The sequence below is a fragment of the Pollicipes pollicipes genome, unplaced genomic scaffold (assembly GCF_011947565.3).
Source record: "Pollicipes pollicipes isolate AB1234 unplaced genomic scaffold, Ppol_2.1 Scaffold_3447;HRSCAF=4054_pilon_pilon_pilon, whole genome shotgun sequence".
Classification (NCBI taxonomy): domain Eukaryota; kingdom Metazoa; phylum Arthropoda; class Thecostraca; order Pollicipedomorpha; family Pollicipedidae; genus Pollicipes; species Pollicipes pollicipes.
In genome coordinates, this window is record NW_023596297.1 from 27,516,598 (window position 1) to 27,536,927 (window position 20,330).

Below are 20,330 nucleotides of genomic sequence, written 5' to 3' on the forward strand. Positions count from 1 at the left end.
CAGCTGGTTTTGATATCACGATTTTTCATGGCAGAAATACGAACTGAAATCTCGTTTATGTCAATTCGAAGTTGTCAGCTCTGCTTCGATCCACTTTTGTATACACTACATGAACCACTATAAGACGCTGTAATTACCTTTCTTCTTTGCACTGCGTTTTCTTGTCCTTAGCCCAAGTTCTAGGCAAAAGATAACTGGAACATTGCGTGGCACAAAAAATGTGACCAACGATATGCCAATGCACAGCGACGTTGCTAAGAATCGCGTCAGATCATCCATCAGTTACATCAGAAGCTTGTACAATCAGTCAGCTTTCCCCCGTTTTGAGGTCCATTGTATTAGAGACAATTCGTGACGATGTCAATGTCCGTTGGGCACCAGCGAAACTAGTGCAGATCATATGCACACCGGTGAACGTGTGCGGTACACGGCACGTTGGGCGTGACGTTCGGTTTTTGATACTAGGTCCTGGGCGTGTGTCGAACGGCGAGCAGCCGACGCGACCCATGAGATGCTAAAAAACGGCCTAACGCGCCAAAACGGGCGCCGCAACTGTTAAGAGGCCGTTGAGACTCTGGTCAAAGCCAGACTGTGAAGGACCCCAAGGAGCTGAGGGAACGTAATAATGGCTCAGGTGCTGAGCGGTACGGAACAAACGTGGAAAAACGCCCCGAAAAAATGTTTCGAGACTGTGACGGTCATAAAACAGCCAAAGTCCTTTCAACTAGTCATGGTGCCTAAAACTGTCTATCGACTGCCTAACACACGATCCGGAAGAAACCCAAACGGCGGGGGTATTTGAGTCGACGGAGCCCCCCCCCCCTCACCGCAAGGTCAAGGGCCTGGGATCCGTGGAGACGGAGAATGCCAAGAGGTCCTGCAGTGATCGTGTATGGGACCTTAGACACTACAGGGGCAGAGTGAGAGACACGAAACTTTCGGAGGATTTGCGGACTAGCATCAGACCCACGGCAGTCAAGGAGCCGTGGATGGCAGAGTATCCGAAAACGGTCAAATGGTCGACAGACAGACAGGCAGACAGACAGACGTTGAAGCAACTACACAGGTAGCGAAGGGAACTCAGGAAGGTTCAAAAGACTATGGATTCAAAATAGCCTTACGCTGCCTTGAGCTTTATGTATCTTATGATATTGGCAGCAGGTCCCGAGGCCCTGAGGTCCCAAAACGGACGGAAGACAGAGATGGTCAAGTGGCCCTGACACGCTGTGGCGTCAGCTTAGCCAGGGAGTAATCAAGACAATCAGACAGTCACGTGACAATCAGTCGAACCGAGGCAGTGGACTATCGGGAGCTCTGAGATCTCGAGATTTTGAAATAATTGTGAGCTTTTTATTTTTATGTTTGATAACGCAGTATCCACGCGATACTTTTGCGTAAGTGAATAGCCTATCGGGCTGCTCCAGGTCGTCCATAGGACGAATAGGTATGATTGTTGTATCGCTTCCATTGGATTGTTTCTGACGAAGCTCAAGCAAAGCGCTCTATACGGTTTGCAATATAAGAAAGAGCAATAAAACCAAAAAAGATCTGTATATATATATATATATATATATATATATATATATATATATATATATATATATATATATATAATATCTATATATATCTATATCTGTCCTCTCTCTCTCTCTCATCGTCTATCTCTCTCTCTCTCTCTATCTCTCTCTCTATCTCTCTCTATCTCTCTCTCTCTCTCTCTCTCTCTCTCTCTCTCTCTCTCTCTCTCTCTCTCCTCTCTCTCTTCTCTCTCGCTCTCTCTCTCTCTCTCTCTCTCATCCTCTCTCTCTCTTCTCTCTCTCTTCTTCTTCTCCTCTCTCTCTCTCTCCTCTCTCTCTCTCTCTCCTCTCTCTCTCTCTCCTCTCTCTCTCTCTCTCTCTCTCTCTCTCTCTCTTCTCTCTCTCTCTCTCTCCTCTTCTCTCTCTCTCTCTCTCTCTCTCTCTCTCTCTCTCTCTCTCTCTCTCTCTCTCTCTCTCTCTCTCTCTCTCTCTCTCTCTCTCTCTCTCTCTCTCTCTCTCTCTCTCTCTCTCTCTCTCTCTCCTCTCTCTCTCTCTCTCTCTCTCTCTCTCCTCTCCTCTCTCTCTCTCTCTCTCTCTCTCTCTCTCTCTCTCTCTCTCTCTCTCTCTCTCTCTCTCTCTCTCTCTCTCTCTCTCTCTCTCTCTCTCTCTCTCTCTCTCTCTCTCTCTCTCTCTCTCCTCTCTCTCTCTCCTCTCTCTCTCTCTCTCTCTCTCTCTCTCTCTCTCCTCTCTCTCTCTCTCTCTCTCTCTCTCTCTCTCTCCTCTCTCTCTCTCTCTCTCTCTCTCTCTCTCTCTCTCTCTCTCTCTCTCTCTCTCTCTCTCTCTCTCTCTCTCTCTCTCTCTCTCTCTCTCTCTCTCTCTCTCTCTCTCTCTCTCTCTCTCTCTCTCTCTCTCTCTCTCTCTCTCTCTCTCTCTCTCTCTCTCTCTCTCTCTCTCTCTCTCTCTCTCTCTCTCTCTCTCTCTCTCTCTCTCTCTCTCTCTCTCTCTCTCTCTCTCTCTCTCTCTCTCTCTCTCTCTCTCTCTCTCTCTCTCTCTCTCTCTCTCTCTCTCTCTCTCATCTATCTATCTATCTATCTATGTATATATGCATATTATATGCATACATAAATGAATATATGTATATATTTATATGTATACATGTATGTATGTAGTATATATATGCAAATATATGCAAGTATATATACATATATGTATATATATATATATATATATATATATATATATATATATGTACCTGTTGTACCAGCATCTGGTTGAAATTGGTACATTGGTGCTGGATGAAGGGAATGCCGCAGTCTGGGGTCTTATTTGTGGTATTTGTTGATGGATGGGACTCCCGACGTTTTCTAAGCACCTCCGAAGCAAAACTTATTGATTGGTGGTGATGCATCTTATCCTCGGAGGCCGTTTCTAGCAAATTGCGTGATGAACGAATTGAAAGACTTTGGCGAGGCCAGACGGTCCGAATCGCCTTGCGAATCATGCTTTCGTTTGCGGCTCAGTCCGTGCATTGGAGCCCGCATGAGGATTGCTTCTCACGTTTTAAGGCGGTTGCGAATTATTTTTGACACCTGAAAACGCATACGCAACTTTCTCGACGTTTAAAGGCGTGTGTGAATTGTTCTCAATGTTTGAAGGCACCTATGGGTTGTTCTTGGCGTTTGAAGGCGTATTCGAATTGTTCCCGACGTAAGGCTCAGCACAGCCCGCCTGCCCTCCAACGTCACCTGACCGTCAGTGCGGCCGCTGCCGCCGGTAGCAGGTCACCCGGGTCAGAGATAAAGAGAGAGCGTCTGCAACGGCTCGAACACACCTCGCCAGTGATGGGCGAGTCGAGAAGAAGACGCCGTAACCAACTGAGGTACCGGGACGGGCTATAAGGCGCTTTGAGATGGGACGGTTTAAAATGTAGTTCAGCATGTAAAATGTAGTTCAGCATGTTCAGCATTTTCTCTATGCAACCTCCGACCTGGTTGCATAGAGAAAATGGTGCCGAGGAATAAAGTCATCACATCTTTTATCATTTAACGAATGCTTTTTGACAGCGTCGCTTAACTTCAAGCTTCTGGTATCCTGAAGCTCGATTATTTCCCAAATGAAATCTCCAAAGCCATAACGAATAATAAAATGAATAAAATTACCGAAACAGCAATAATTCAGGGTCATTCTTGCTTACACAACATCCGGCGCGTGTTTGTCGCGCTGCTTTTCAAACGGTTAGTCTGGAGACCGCACATTCACTAGTCTTTACCGTCTATGTCCTTCCAATTATTATGCACATGTGCGTTGAAATGGTCGTGCAGTTCAGCCTAATTTTTATATAGATATATCCTGCAGAGAACACGATTTTCTTAAGACCCTCGTCTGTACGCGTCAGGTCAAGCCCTGCCGTCTGTACGTGTCAGGTCAGGCCCTGCCGCATAGATTCGTTGTTTTGTGCCTCGGGACACCATTGATAAGCGAAAAACACCACATATTTTCGTTGATTAGAGCAGGCCGTTTTACTGTGATGCATTTTTGAGTTACATCCAATTCTCAGCTTTGAAAAATGAGGTCTCCTTGAGCGTCAAATGGGAAGTCATTTTGTAGCATCAAATATTTTTGGAACCGACCAAATATTAAGAAGGTTTTTATGTTGACATGGGGCGCAAATTGAAGTGGCCGAAGTTCAGGGAGAAATCAAGATTATGGGGCAGGTAAGATCAAATTTATCGGCTCAACCTCCGACCAGTTTTAGAAAGTCACACCCCTAAGCACATCGCTTCAAAGCTTGGTTGATATATGTATATATATATATATATATATATATATATATATATATATATATATATATATATATATATATATGTGTGTGTGTGTGTGTGTGTATATATATATATATATATATATATATATATATATATATATATATATATATATATGCACGGCGCGGAAGCTCTCATACAAACTACAAAGTTCCCATTTTCGAGTTTTCCTACAAAAGTCACCCGGCACCGCCACCTGGATCCCTTCATGCTGCCCTCGCTACCCCAGACGCAAGCATGAACCGTCGCTCCTGTCTCAGGCGCGCCGTCTCCCGAGTCCCGCCTGCGGCCCGCCTGAGCGGGCGGCGGTCCGAGCCGATACCTGACACGCCGTCGTAGGTCCACCAGCCCTCCCACGAGCCGACCGCCTTCCCCGCCGGGCTGCACTGCCACGTCGGGTCCTCGCCGGCCAGCAGACAGTCTGCCTCGACCGCCTCCACCGCTGCAATCAGATGTGGTGTCGGCTCATTTGTGGCGAGTTGGCAGTCCATCAACATTTGGGCTGATGTGGGGCGCTGCTTGCGCCAATGCTGATGCGGGCGCGGACGGCTGAAATGACTTTTGGTGTTGGTGTGGGATGTGCGATGATCTATGTGAGTCTGGGACTGCATGTGCGTGTGGTTTGGATAAAAGTGTGAGTGCCAATAGTGTATCAAGCCCGGCTATGTTTGGTGGTGTGAAAAGTGGGATGTGACAAGGAAACCCCATCACTGACTCAAGCAAAGAGAAGAGGCTGTTATAAAAACAGTTTCTCAACAACTCCAAATGAAGACGAGGGAAATATCGCTACGTTTGAACGCCTTACTTCGGTGTGACTCTGTAACATTACACATTGCCGCAATGATGATGCCAGTTAGTGACAAGATAGAAATAAGAAAATAAGCAACAGCTTTTTACGCAGGCAGTTTCTTAATAATCTCTCTAGAAACTTGTTTAACATAAATCATGTATTTCCCGGTCAAAACTGCAACACGCAGCAATATCACTATCAATAAATCATTACACATCCTGAACATGTGCCGCCGCAGGCCAGCATTCTTTGAGCCAGCGCTCGTAAGCGAGGCTACTCTGGTACCAAATTCGTGTGATTAAACCCCCCTTCTATTGTCCAGACAACAACACCACCGCAACACCCACAGCAAACAGCCGCCAACAGTAAATGTCTCACAACTCAGCCTGTCCAGCACAAACCGAGCCAAGCACGTGGGTCAGAGCAACGCCGTCCGTGACGTCAGCACTGGCCGAGGCAGGCCCGCTGCACTCGGGCGTCCGGCCCGCACGGCCGGCGGCAGCGACACGCGCGGGTCAACCGCCCTCACTCACCGGCCTGCCGCAGCAGCAGCAGCGCGAGCAGCGTCGCGCCGGGGCCCATGCCGCCGCTGGCGTGGTCGTTGGCGACGGCCGCTGCCTGGGGAGGTCCGGCCGTCTCTCGTCGGCCCGCCAGCGCCCCGCCGCCGGCCAAGGAGCGGCGCCTCCCGCGTCGACGCCGCGGACGGACCGACGGCGGCCCGGGCCTGCCCAATCTGCCGTATTGATCGCCAGCGGGGCCGCCCGGGCCGCCGCCGAATTTCACAGACGGTGGGGCCGGCGCCCGGCCCGGGCCAGCCCCCTCCCCATCTCCCTGCGGCGGAGCGCCGACAAAGGCGGCCGCCGACCACGGCCGGGAGAACAGAGGCGAGGCCGCAGGGGCGGGGGGGGGGGGGGGGCGGCGGCCGCGTCAGAGGCGACGGTGTGGTGGGGCTCACTTCTGATGACGAAGCCACAGCTCTGCTGTGCTGAGATTTGCTTCGCTTTCGAGGGCGGCACTGCGGGTCTGCTGTTCCTTCATGGGCTTCACTTCCGGCAACGAAACCAAAGGTCCGCTCTTCCTAGATGGGGTTCGCTCCTAGCGACGGACCATAGATCGGTTATCTCCGGATGGGACTCACTTCTGGCGACGGAGCATAGATCTGTAATCTCCGGATGGGGCTCACTTCTTGCGACGGAGCCTAGGCCTGTCGTCCCCAAGTGGGGTTTACTTCTAGCGACGGATTATAGATCTGTTGTCTCCGGATGAGGCTCACCTCTGGCGACGGAGCCTAGTTCTGGTGTTCGCGGATGGCGTTTACTTTTGGCTGCGGAGCAAAGGTCTGCTTTCCTTGGACAATGCTTATTTTTGGTGACGGAGCATAGGTTTGCTGTCTTTGCGTAAGGTTATTTTCTGGCGACGAAGCACAGGTCTGTTGTCCTTGGATAGGGCTCACCTCTGGCCAACGAGCGTAGGTCTGTTGTCCCTGGATGGGGCTCAGTTTTGTTGAGGAAGTTGTTGGCATGCGGCCTTTAGATAGCGTTGCTTTCTGATCGCAGAATCTGGCGTCCTCCTTCCGTCGATGGGGTTCACTTCTGTCGACACACCCACTGGTCAGTCGACACTCCATGGGGCCCGCCTCCGATGAAGGAGCGACGGGTCTGTCGTCGTCTGGCTGTCGAATGCGGGGGCGGTGTGTGGGTTGCTGTAGCCAGTATTCGGGCCGCCAGCACGACAGCATACCGCCAGCGTTCGGGGAATCCCGGCGCGTCACACCAACTCACCGAATCACTGAAGCGGAGCTCCCAGCGAGGCCCGACGCCCACCGACCTCGTCATATGACACGGAACTTGACCTGACGGGATGCGGAAATGGTCAGCATGCAGAGTTTGACCAGCGGGCAGGGTCTGATCAGCGGGCAGGGTCTGGTTAGTGAGCATGGTCTGGTCAGCAGGCAGGGTCTGGTCAGCAGGCAGGGTCTGGTCAGCGGGCAGGGTCTGGTCAGCGGGCTAGGTCTGGTCTGGCTAGGACAGGGTCTGGTCAGCGGGCAAGGTCCGGTCAGCGGGCAAGGTCTGGTGAGCGGGCAAGGTCTGGTCAGTGGGCAGGGCCTGGTCAGCGGGCAGGAGCTAACGGTAGTATTGTGGTTAAGCTGCGCGTCAGGGACATTAGAGGTGCGGGGTTTGATTGATTGTTTGATTGTTTGGTTCCCCGCGGTGTCTGCCCTCTCTGCCAGGATGAGACGCCTGCGAAGTCATGTAGCAGCTGTGCAGCCCAGCAGCTGATGGCGTTGTCAAACTTAAATGATGGTAGTCGGAGGGCTGGTCGTGGTCAAAGCTGCTAAGAATGCGCTAAAATGCCCCAGCATCCCCTAGCTCTTTACCCCATGGAGATTTGGAAGTGGTGCTCTTTGCAAATAGCCTGGTACATGAAAAGGCTGAGGTTTTTAAGCAATCTGTACAAACGCTGCACACTCAGCCAATCAATACCTAATTTCGATGCCTTTAAGGCGTCGGGAAATGGCTAAAAAATAGCTAAGATTTGCACAACCATCCTGTTCTAAAAGGGGTTATAACACAGATCCAAAGCAACGTGGTTCCTCTCTAGGCTCCTTAGTTCGTACTGAAAAAGTGAGGCCTGTTTCTTAGAAGCGGTGATACTGTCTGTCGCCAGGGGTGAATTCGACCTTTGTCTGCTCTGCTGGTCATGGCTTTGGCTGGATGGCTACCGCCCATGCATTTGACTTCCCCTGTCGACCTAAAATATAGGATCCTTATATGAGAGCAATATGTCTCTTCAATGACTGTGAATAAGCAGACAAAATGACTGAAATGTCGAAAATGCTAACATTTTTACAGAGGCAGTAGTCACAATACCACAAACCACTTGTTCCGATTCAATGTTCATATTTACATCGTTCTTCCGCATACTATGCCAACATTGGCATCAAACCAGGCTTGCATGAATTATGCGCCAGGATTCCACTGTTGAAAGTCGGAGGCTCCTCCGAACAATTTCAACGGAAGTATCTCCGTAAGCTCATGCCGCGCATGTAGCAGGCGGATCCCCACAGTGACGTCGAGCTTTGTAGCACTCCGATACGCATCATATTGGAGGGGACCTTGCTAGAGGCTACACACAGACAGACACGTAGCCAACATTCCTACCTGGGGAAAATAATTATCCAAAGAATTTGGACAATTTCGTAAGAAATCACCTGGTTTCTAGTGTAAGCCTCCACGATTAGGGGGGACGGCTCCACTTACCCGGTTAGGTGGCCAGAAGAGCCCCTGAGCAACCAGAGTTGACCATTGGTGACCAGGACAGCCCCTGACGAACAGCAAAACCCCTAAACAGTCAGAGGGGAACGTCACAGGCCAAGGGCTACTCAGTGTCCCCGGCCGGCAGCATAAGACCGGCGACTGAGTGTCCCCTCAACGACCAGGAGGGCCCTGAAAAGCCGAAACAATCCACAAGCGGCCGGAGGGCCCTGAACGAACAGGGATCCCTGAGCGATGAATGCGACGCCTGAGCAACCAAAGAGCTCCTGAGCAGTACCGAGGCGTCTCTCGTCGTGTCCAAAAGGCCGTTAGTAAAGGCAGAGGGGTCCGAAGTACCCATAAGGGACCTTAGGCGTCAGAGTGCCCCTGGTGGCCAGAAAGGGTCCACTGGACGGCCAGTGAGGTTCTGGGATGTTTAGATCGGCTTGATGAACAGCCAGAGGTGGCCAGGTACTGTATGGGCTTTTATTCTAGCAATATCTTTCTTCTTTCATCTTTCTTATCTTTATTCTTTATTTTTTTATTATCTTTCTTTTCTTATCTTGTATCTTTAACTCACCTCATTTGGTACGATCATTTTCCTTTCCAATGCGCGAGTCTAAAAAACCTTCCCACGGGGCAGGCTTTGCACCCTTCCTCCTCGGAATCTCGGACCTACGTTACATTTTCCGGGGCCCGCCCGCGGACCGAGAGTCCCGACTCTCCTCTCCCCGGCCCCGATGGGATCTCCAGCCGTCGCGAGGTGGGGAGTGATTGAGCTGGTGACACGAGGTGAGAAGAGATGAAGTGGCCAGACCAACGTCATTATGTGCGGACTGGCTAAACCGCACTGCCGTGGCCGGTTCGTAGGAACCGGTCAGGATACACTACGGAGATGACACGCACTCCACGCAGAAGCTGAGCTACGGTGATTCCAAACGCGCAGTGTATTTTGAATCCATATCAATACTTTTTCTCGGGATTTAGACTACGGCTATAATTTTTGAGTTGAATGGATACAAAAGTTATGCGCCGGTCTCATGTTTTTCCAGGGTATTTAGTTTATGCTGTGATAACCATTCAACCAATTGATTTTAGCTTAATGCAGGTGGGAGGCGAGTATACAGTTATGTTACTTGTGTTAACACATAACGAATGGTGCAAAGAGGTGCACAACTGAGTGCGCTCTGTGTGCGCCGGATCGGAGCGCACCTTTGGCGTGCGTGTCCTACAGAGCGGCGGGGGGGGGGGGCTGCGCTGAGGGAGGATGGCGGGGAGATCATCGCCCCCACCAATCTCGCTCTGTTCTCCATCGCAGCGCTGCTCACCACCTCTCTCGATGGGTGGAGGATCTGATGGTGTGGAGGCACTCAACCTGACATGGGGGACGCACCGCCTTGTTCCGTGCCACAGGGCAGCAACAATGCCCTCAGTAAAACGGATGTAGAAGCTCCTCGAAGAACGTAACAGTATGTGTGGCAGGTGAGCATGCGTGCTGTGAGCGGTGCCTCTCAAGTTTACATCGGTAGAGTTTGCTTTATTGTTGTTCGTGCCAACTGAGCTTCCGAGATGTGTTTCTTTCGTGTTTTGGGACGGGATATCCACTTTTAAGAGTATTGTTGCACTCACACAAACCATCCGCGTGGGACATGCCCTTTTACATACTGCTTTTCCTGCTCCGTTCCAAAGAAAAAATATATACCGCTGGGAAAAAGAATAGTGAGCTGAAGTAGTACTAGCGCGCAGCGCAGCAGGTAAAGAGTTAGCCGCATGCGTGCACGCGGCGACGTTCTGACAGCTCCATTCAAAATGGTGCAGAGTAGCTTTCCTGATGATCTGATCGAGCGCCATCATAATTGAGCAGACCATACATCTCTGTCCAGTGCAATTGTTTGTGCGATAATGCAATCTGGATATCATGTGCGCTCTTTTAAATAGGGAAAACAATGAAAATAAATCGAGACATTAGAAGAGGTAGCGTAAAGTCTGCTCGAGATTACATGACACCCCGGATGCCGTCTGCTGCGCTGGCGAATGCTACGACTGATGTCCAAGTTGTCAAGTGATGGCATGTACTAACGGTGCGGTCGTGTAGAAGGCCAAACGCTCAATCCATCTGATCCATTTCATATCTTGCGCCTGGGGAGTTAAAGTCGATTGACACTCACGACCCATCGATTAAGAGCCGATTGTCACGTGATATCACGTGACATCCACACAAGTTGTTATGCATGACACTGGGCACCAGATGTTGTCAAATGATTCCCATGTGATGCTGGAGTTGGTCCTTCATCCATAGCCAGGCTGTCACTTGCTGTCAGCTGATGAATATCTGAACCCATGTTTTCCATAATTTCTTAAAAACGTCCTGATGGGCTCATTGTTCTTGAAAGGTCTCTTAATTCACCCGAAGTCGCAACTCGTAACTGTCTGTTATCGCTATTTTTTCATGAGGAATTAAATGTCTACTTGATAACGTCGACTGACTTGGCTGTTGAGCGGTTATAAGTTTTGGAACAAATTTGTTGGATCATTTTCAAGCCTTCAAAGCACTGAATTACGTGGAAAGCTTGCACAGAGGGCGTGATCACCCACGACACGAGGAGGTGTTACAATGAACCGGAGAAACCCACCATGGAGTAAAATGTAGGATGAGGAGACCAGCCTGGATTAGATATACCCCAGAAAGCCGTAGGTCCAAATCTCGGAGACGGGCTTAGTAAGGTCATAAATGATGTGGTTGCATGTTACAGAATATATTTTTAGGTTGATAAGGCTTGGAGTGCTGTGGTCGTATGTTGCAGAGGGCTTTTAATATTTTACAAAATGGTAAGTGGTCTGGTTCTGGTTGCACACAACCAACAGGTCAGCATGTAACAAACGACTTCTTCTTGAGTGCGACTTTAAAAAAAAATCGTTCTGGCCTAAAACGCCTCTTTAAGAGGGACCAAAGCCGGGAAGGCCCCCCAGGAGTTCTTAAACTGTCCACGACAAATTAGTTATCAAGTCGAATTAAGATGCTACAGATCAACAAATTATTTGGAAACGGCCAGGGTTCCAGGACGATTGAGTGCCTGCAATTTTTACACTTGTACACGACCAACAGGTCGACAAAAAATCCATCTTATAAAAGCTTTAAGGAATTTAAAACTTAAGAAACTCAAAAATTTTAAAAACGTTCAAATACTTCCCACAAAGCTATAAAACATCAACAATGCCAGAAAACTTTACCCCCAGGAAGTAAATGATGTCATGTATCGCCTCTGCTCTGCCGACGTTTGTGAAGCCCACATAGAAACGATATAAACATGGTGGTAGCTTGTTTGACGCGTGTTAACCATATATATATATATATATATATATATATATATATATATATATATATATATATATATATATATATAATACTTGCATTTATGTATGCATACATGTATACGACAAATTACCACAGAAAAGTTGCAGGTCGCATGAGGGACCGCAGCATTGCATTAAATATTTGCGTTAGCAAATCTTTGGGATCGGCACATGGGTCATAGCACCTCCTGTATGTTCAAAAGTACGTTCGACAGTGCCGGAGTACTGAGAGGCGACGATGGTAAGCTGAGTAATCTCCTTCAAAGTTTTAACGGGTAAAGAAATATCCAAAAGCAATCTTTTGGAAAGTTGTTGCACCACAACGCCCAATGGATTTGACAAAAATCACTTAGAGGCCCTTTGACGCTTTGAAGCCATCGCAAGGCAAGCTGTGGAGGCCAGGGAGTGAGAAGCAGGACAATGCTTCAGCCAGGCATGTTCAAATTACAAACCAGGCAAGCCTCATCAGCGGAATACCAGCCGTATTGAAGACAGAGCCTGCTGGCGCTCGGGGAAAACCATTCGGCGCGAGGACGGTCCGAGGCTTCGCACCACGCGGCGCGCATACATCGGCGCCCATGCATGGGATGTGATGCCGCCGAAAAGTCATGATTCGATTTAGCTGTTGTGGTGTTTCTTGCAATCTCTCCAGACGTTTCAGTGCATAAGGGACCGCAAATTGTACAGCCCTGCCCCCTGGATGTGAGGGTGTGATCAGTTCAAGAGAGCGTGGCTCAGTAGATTGCTCAACACGCATCCCCTACCGGATGAAGTTGGAACTAGGCTGGTCACCACCGTCATCAGGTGTCGCCAGTAGTCCAAGCATTGTGGCACGCGGACAATACCTGACCACGGAATACGCCACGACCAAGCATGCTTCTTACGCAGGCTGATACAACATTATCTGTACTAAGCATGACACCAAACAAAACAAAAAACGGGCACTGACCGTTGACGGCATTCAACGTACCGGAGACGCAGGTCAGCATGCAAGACACGACAATCATTATGCTAAAAGTTTCGGCGCCTCGATCAGAGACGTCAAAGGTATGTTGTAATTGCCTACAGAACGTGACGGTCACACTCAGTGATTACGTTGTTGATCTTGATATTATTGAAATGTGATTTTTGGCGGAACGAGATGTATACCTTGCATATGTACCAGTATCCCCAAGCACACTGCAGATTGAGTTGAAAGCAGGGATGTACGCACGTGGTGAACCCTAGAGGCAAGAGCCCTCTCCCTTACCAAATATGTTATAGGCATTAACACTTGCGTGAATGCAAATTCACAATTAGAATTTGAAGCGGGCAGGTCAAACTAAACGTACGACACCGTGAGGGGTTGTTTTGCGCCAAGTAAGGAACTCCGTGTCTCCGGCATGCTAACCTGAGGTTGTAGTGAAACTCCCTAATAGTGCCGCCCGGTTGTGAAATCCTGCGTGCGCGCCTGGTTAAAAGCGATCGTTTTAACCTATGGCAAGGTTATGAGCGACCGACCCGGGCCTAGAGATGAAACGACGGTGACGGTAGTCGAGCAGAAAACAGAACAACGACTCACAAATTGTTAGCCACCGACCATCGCCAGGTGGAACACATAGGTGCGCTGGAGTAAAAGAAGAAGTGGATGGCCATAAAGCTACCGTGTAACAAATCCATTTCACGACGCGGACCTGAGATTTTCATTTCTAGGCTTTACATTTCTGCAGCGGCTCGTTGTTGCGGTGTCCCACCAACCCGACTCTACTCTCGATCTGAAGATAATTAAAGCTGACGATTCAAGAGTCTCTAGTCTTACGTTTGCTTCGCCATCGTCCCTTCACTCTCTTCACAGTCATTCGACACGTTCCCTTAAGGTTCAACGGTCGCTTCCAGCCTCTTAATGCTCCTTACTCATTTCAAGCAGGATGATAACGTTACATTGTATGGCTATTGCATCGGATGGCTGACAAAGTATAATTTACAGAAGCCACAGCGCAGTGCCGTTAATTGCAAGGTATAACCACAGGAACGGTACGAAGAAAATCTGGTATTGATGCGCATTGCCGTTACGTGCACGGTTATTGTTTGGACACTTCTACAGGTAACCGTTTTTATGGCTTACATCAACGGTGTATAGAGCTGTTTTCCTCAAGTAACAAACAAACAAACAAAAAACAGGGTCACTGAACAGTAAAGTACGTCAGAAACCCGGATAACAAAGTGCTTGAAGCCGAACTTGGGCGCTTGGAAGCGTGCGGGACGTGCCGTGGCTGTGCTGTACAGTAAAATATGCTTTATTTCCAACTGCCCAGAGATCGAGGCGATCAAGGATCACTAGGAGCGGTCCTGTTCCACTGTTACAAGTTCTCCAAGACGGGATGTGGTTGGGTTGTCATGTCCAGCATTGGAGTGGGTCAGAACGACAGCACGGGCGCGAACGCCGTAAATGGCGTTAAATGCAAGGCAGTGTCTTCACATCTGGAAAACTTCAGTGACAAGCGCCCGACGGCGAATGTTACGTCAGCTGACCGAATTCGACAATAAAACCCGGCGCGAACTGAGGGGAATGATGCATCAACATGCGGAGGAAACAGGACACGGCGTCAATCCTTGACTAGCTGCATAACTACGAACCAAGGAGCAGTTTTTGGCATTGCCAAAGGTTTCTCTGCTCATGGATGGCTGGAAAGCAAGCATTGAGAGAACCAAAGAGCTAGAGACGAGATAAAGCTGATTGGGCACCCGGGGAGTGTCCCAACTACTGATGTCAGGCGCGAAGACAAATGGCTAAATGTTCGTGTGGTTGACACAGAAGACTTAATGCTACTGTAGTGCTAACTCAGACAGCAATAGATGTCCGGATTTGTACAGGTGCTGTTCATGCCGACATTCTGACTAAGCAAACCGGTAACTGCGCACCGTTTCGGTGTTTGCTGCCAAAATCTGCTTAGAACCTGTTGTAAAGGCTCACTGGGGCAGAGACTTGGCGACTAACAGCGTCATTAGTTGGCCATGTCAGTCCGGGCCGTTCTGTTAGCGCATAAGCTGACTCTGCCTGCCATCTCACTACTCGTGTGTGCTAGCCGGGGAGAAACTACACACTGACAGAACGCGATCGAAATAAGAACTGTGAAGTGGAGCGGGTTGATGCACGCGCACCATGGATCGAGCTCAGCTTCCATTGGAGGAACTTTGATGTCGCGTTTACCTCAGCTTTTCGATATCTAAATAACATGGCTAAGAAGATTCGCCAGAGCCGAGGAAACAGAAAATACGTTGATGTTTTGGTAGTCCGCAGCTATTTTTAAGACGTGCTGTTTCTAATGGAGAATGACATACCCCGGTCATTTCATCGCGTCACTCAATCAAGCACCTTCAATTGGTGCCACCTTCAAGCAATTTAGAAATGTTTTCAAAACCGACATTGTTCATGCGAGCCTTGTGATTGGAACCTGAATAATGTATTTAATAATTTAATCAGACCCCAAAAATGTACCGATTTCTATAGAGCTTTTAGCAGGCGGCTGCCTTACCTTTTTCTACTGAGTCTATCTAACTTAGGTGTATTCACTATTTGTATGTACTTGAATAACACGTCTTTGAAAAATTTAAGTATAATGGCCAAGATATGCCAAACCACAATGCATTGTAACGGGTGACATTTTTATTGATTTTGAAAATAAAACTCCAACACAGGTCAATGGCAAAACAAAAGTCGATGGAGTCTTCCCATAAAGATTTACCGGCATTGTGGTCCAGGGGAAAAGTTTTATGGCGTCAATTTTTCCTTTTTGCTAGGGTTGTTCTGCAGCTTTTGGATCGCAAAAGCCTTGGTGAGTAAACAGGAGTCAATATCATTTACTTTACAGGTGAACAGCAGATGCATTTTGCATAAGCCATGTCTCTTTACAGACCATATTTCGTGTACAATAACAACTGGATACAAAGTGGACAAGTCTAGTTATGCTCGCATGAGAAAGGTAAAACGGAAAACATCAAAATATAAACCTTCACATAGCATTCACCTTCCAGCTTGATTATTACAGATATGTGCCAAGAGCCCCCCCCCCCCCAAAAAAAAGGAAGAAGAATGTCTCCTTATCATATAACCATATACCTATGTGAAATCCTGCATCCACACTATGGATCCGGGCACCTCTATTCGCATTCCTCTATTCGTTCCGTCATATCCCCACCTCCCTAATTGTATTTCCAATACCTCTCGACGATACATTTGGTGGAGATGCAAAGAGCCTGCAGGGAACCACGGGTGTGCTGCTGGGCCATAACCGCATTATCCTCAAAAGTAGAAAATCTGAGATAACCCTATGTTGTTTTCGCTCACACCCAGCGATACTGTAGACGCAGAGCCAACTTTGTCCGAGACTTTCAAAAATAGTTCATCAAGATGTGCTTTGATGTGTTGGTTGAAGACACAGATGCTTATATTTCTGCTGGTGAACACAACGTGCTCTGCATGCGCGTTTCCCAGCATACGCGCAGCGACAGATCGACACACATAAGAGTATGTCCACCTTTCATTCGACTGCTCCATAAAACCTTTGGTGGAAGTCGACAAAGTGTGCTTCCTGCGTCATTTATCTCTTCGACATTGCCGTGTGATTTGGGTCGAACGCTAACTGCCTGCCGCAGCAGCTAACCATGTAGCAGCTATCCATGTGCATCTTTCGCTGTAATCTAGTAGTGGCGCACTGACAGTAAGTGCGTATTGTATTAGTGCATATTGCATGGTCTCGTTGGTGCAAACTGGAACAAACGTGATAAAAAAGTTATCAGATGTAGCCTCGAGTCTGGTTTGATGTGGGTATGTCTCGTCTATGTGCAGTCTAGTATATTGACTGAATATGCTATACCTGGCGACACTGTTCGCGTTAGGGTTTACGTCTCATCCATTCGACATAACAAAGTTGGCAGTGACGCCCTGATATGTCAGTGTGTGTCTAAGATGTATGGCAATTGCTGTGTGCTCTCTAACTTCACATCTCATGAAACCAGCCTACTGCTTTGTCCATGCACATTGATCATTCATTGCGACATTCATAACTGGCACATAACAGGCACAACGTCATCCGCATTGCCGATGACGTCGTGCCTGTTGTTTGCTCCCAGGAACGTCCTGAGATTGGACAGTAATGTGTGTGCATGTGTCACACTTCGCCTCTTGATGTCTCAGAGTTACGCCCCAATCCACAAGCTTTTGCTCTGAAACATGGACTTTATAAATTGTTGATCTGCCCATTGACAGTACAACGTTGATGCTTCATTGCCAATTGCTTTATGACCTCTGAATCTATATGATATGTTAAGATACGTGCCGTGTCTCAAATCGTTGTGTGTTCATGAAGCACCAGAAAGGTTGGCCTGTAAGCGACCGAAAATCTAACTGTTTCATATCCGTTTTCGGTCAACCAAATATTGAGCTTACTTTAACATTGTTATTATCTACCATTTCGTAAGACCATTCGGTGTTCTTGCATCCGCGGACGGGGCTTTTCATACATTTCGAGGGCTGGAATCCTTTCTAAAGCTGTAGCATTTGAGCCCACGGATGCGCAAAGCGCAGTTAAGAAAACCGCTGAGCTTTCAGCGGACATCGCTGTCACATTTCCCAGTTATGACAAGCATTCAAAGTTCAATGTCCATAAAGCCAACATTTTGGAGTTACCAAAAAGCATGGACTTTTTTGCGCTAGGCGCATACGAGGCTGGTCATATTAAACGCCCCCGAGATATACTGCCCCACACAAAAATGCATGCATTCGCTTTAGAAAATGCAGCACATTATCCATAGTTCATCAGCAGGCAGCTATTCCTTGTACACCTATCACTGTTTAATGGGAGCATCCCACATTTATACGGGGTTTTAAACCGAGAGAGCCATTTTGAATATCACTCAGTGCAACTCACAGCCCTGCCTTTTAAGACTTGCAATCCCATGCCTTCTGGGCGTAGCGCCCATGAACCTGTGCAGACTATTTCAAGGCCACCCAGGCATGCATGACGCCATAGACGCCATAGTAACGTCACGCGATTGCTGCCACTCCATCGGCCATGTAGTGTCCAAGGCCAATAAAAACTTGACCGTCGAACCATTCATGTCTGGCGCACGTCAGCACCATTTATGTCATCAACGGGTTTCAGTTGGCCCTCAACTAATTAAATGCATTCAGTGTAAGTTTCAAACACAACTCACGCTTTGTGCTACATAAATGGGATTTTTAGGTTTTTCCCACATTATCAGATGACATTTGTTTTCATGCCAACGTTGTCAGCTCCAAATTAACCCGTTGAACTAGTCCGGGGGTTATGTGTTTTACTGCGGTTCCTTTTTGCGGCGCACCACTGGCTGACCTTAGCGGGCTGACTCTAAAGCGAGACCGCCGACTCTGGGAGAGGTGCCAGCTGGCGGCGAGCGGCTGCCTCTGTAGCCGAGCTTCTGGCAAAAACTGGCGGGCTGAACCAGGGTCTCGTCCATTCTTTCCTGCACCAAGGTCCTGGGCTCATGTAATAGCCAGTGACGGTGCTGGGATGACATAGTTTGGGGTCACTTTTATTGCTGTTTCGTGATCCTGGTATAGTGATTGTGACACATGGGACACTATTGCGGCATTGTGACATCATACATTACACATTATAGACGAAGCTGTATTGTCAGAAGTAAGCAATGCGCAAGGTTTGTCGAAATAGGAATGCGCGAGGGATGGACCGCTGCGAGGTATAAAGCACATACAAGCGACGATCCGCGGGAACGCAAACGCACGAACAGCCCGGTATTGACCAGAGAAGGCGGGTTTGGAAAGTACCAGCCACTCGGACAAAAATGCGTGCAGTAAAGTTGTGCATAGAAGAGGGAGTATGACGAAATCAGCTCGTGGGCAGGAACGAAGCAAATAGCCACTCACGGCCAGAGCCCGGTGGAAAGGTGATTTGGAATGACGTAAACCCCAGCGAATGGAACGTATCGGAAAATAGCACATTTGCGCCCTTTTGTTGACTTGTGTAGATTGGGGAAAAGGGGCGTGCTGGGAAATCGGGTCAGTCGCGAAACTCATCGTGAAAGAACATGGAATTATGTCAATGGAAGCGTGAGTTTATGGGTGAAATCATTGAGAATTCTAAGAGGTGAGTGTATTTAGATTTATGTGTCGGTCGTCTAAGGAGCGGACCAACCAGATCCACAACTTTTGATGAATTTTCTTGAGCCCCGCGATGTGGCTTTCGACCGCCCCAGACCAGACCATGCTGCCATATTCCATCAGCCGGCACACGTGCGCGTGCAGAATACTAAGAGTGGCTCCATCAACGTGCGCGTGCAGCATACTAAGCATAGCTCCATCAACGCAGCGCGCCATCATGGGCAGGCAGGCACTGGCATGCTGTGGATAATAGCACTCAGGGTTCGTCTCGATCTGATGACCATCACGTCCACATGGCTGGCAAAAGTAAGCTTGGGGTTAAGCTCAAGTCCTCAGTCGTGGAGCTCGTGGTACAGCGTTCAACGACGGCGCACCGTCAAGCGCGCACAGCGTCGTGACGAGAAACTCCCGAGGAGCGAAAGACGAGACGTAGTTCTGATGGAGTCAGTCTAAAACGCCGGGCACGCGTTTGCACGTGCCCTGTCAGCGATGTTGTCAATGACCTCCTTCAGCGCGCGCGAATCGCCTTTGCAGATGACTCGGTGGTCGAGTGTGATACCGTCGGCGTACGCTACACAGTTGGTGTTCGCATGGAGCGGAATGTCAGCGACGAGACGAATGAAGGGCCGCACGGAACGCGTGAAAAGGGTGCTCTGCCTACAGGCACGCCTGATTAAACCGGTGACTGCGGGGGCTGCCTACCATTCACCACAGCTCTCTGGCCGCGGTCTGTTAAGCACGACTCGATCTAGAAAAGGGCCCCATCAGTTACGCGAACAGCTTGTCTGAGCTTATGTAACAGCGGTTTATGATTCACATTGGTGAAGGCCGACGTACAGTCGGCGTGCACGGCCGCTTAGGAAACTTAACACCCGAGACAGGCCGGAAACACAGGCCAGATTTACGTCCAGAACGCCGAGGGCTGGTGCCGCAGGCCTCCTAGCCGACGGCGGAGCCCCGTCCTGCGACCACACCAGCGTGAACACGCCATACGCAGCACCTCTGGCCCCAGCCGCATCCGTCGCAGCCTGAGCATTTCGCCGGCCGGCCGCGTGCTCCCCTGCAGCCCCTCGAGCCCTCGTCACCCGCCGCCCCGCCCGCCGGACGGCGTCGGCCATAATTGCCGTATTGATCGCGATGCAGCCGGGCGTACATGTCAGCGCTAGTTCGGTGTTGCACCGACGGCGGCGCCACCATCACTTGGGGAAGGTCATCGCGCGCAGCGCGTCGGCCGCCAAATTGTTGAGCAAGTCCGCGGCCGGCTGCAGCGCCGGGGCGCGGTGAGAGCTGCTCACCGCGCGCCGGACGGTGAGCTCCGCCGCGGTGAGAGTGGCCCACGCGATACTGCTCGGAATCCAGCGGCCGTTTGAGCCAGGTAAGTGGGCGCGGACGGCGGGCGGTCGGGGGCAGGGGCGGAAGCGAGGGGCGAATGCGTAGTTGCTCTGCCGGGCGAGC

General features: G+C 49.3%; 1 protein-coding gene across 1 annotated transcript in view; it reads right to left on the reverse strand.

Annotated features, from left to right (window-relative positions):
* LOC119092372 (carbonic anhydrase-related protein 10) overlaps positions 1 to 20,330 on the reverse strand; it is a 54,312-nt gene that overhangs the window by 28,342 nt on the left and 5,640 nt on the right. Inside the window, exons 2-3 of the mRNA XM_037215336.1 lie at positions 5,663 to 5,686; positions 4,662 to 4,781 (exon numbers count right to left, since the gene is read on the reverse strand). Of these exons, the coding sequence (XP_037071231.1) occupies positions 4,662 to 4,781; positions 5,663 to 5,686 (144 nt within the window). The remainder of the gene's footprint in view (positions 1 to 4,661; positions 4,782 to 5,662; positions 5,687 to 20,330) is intronic.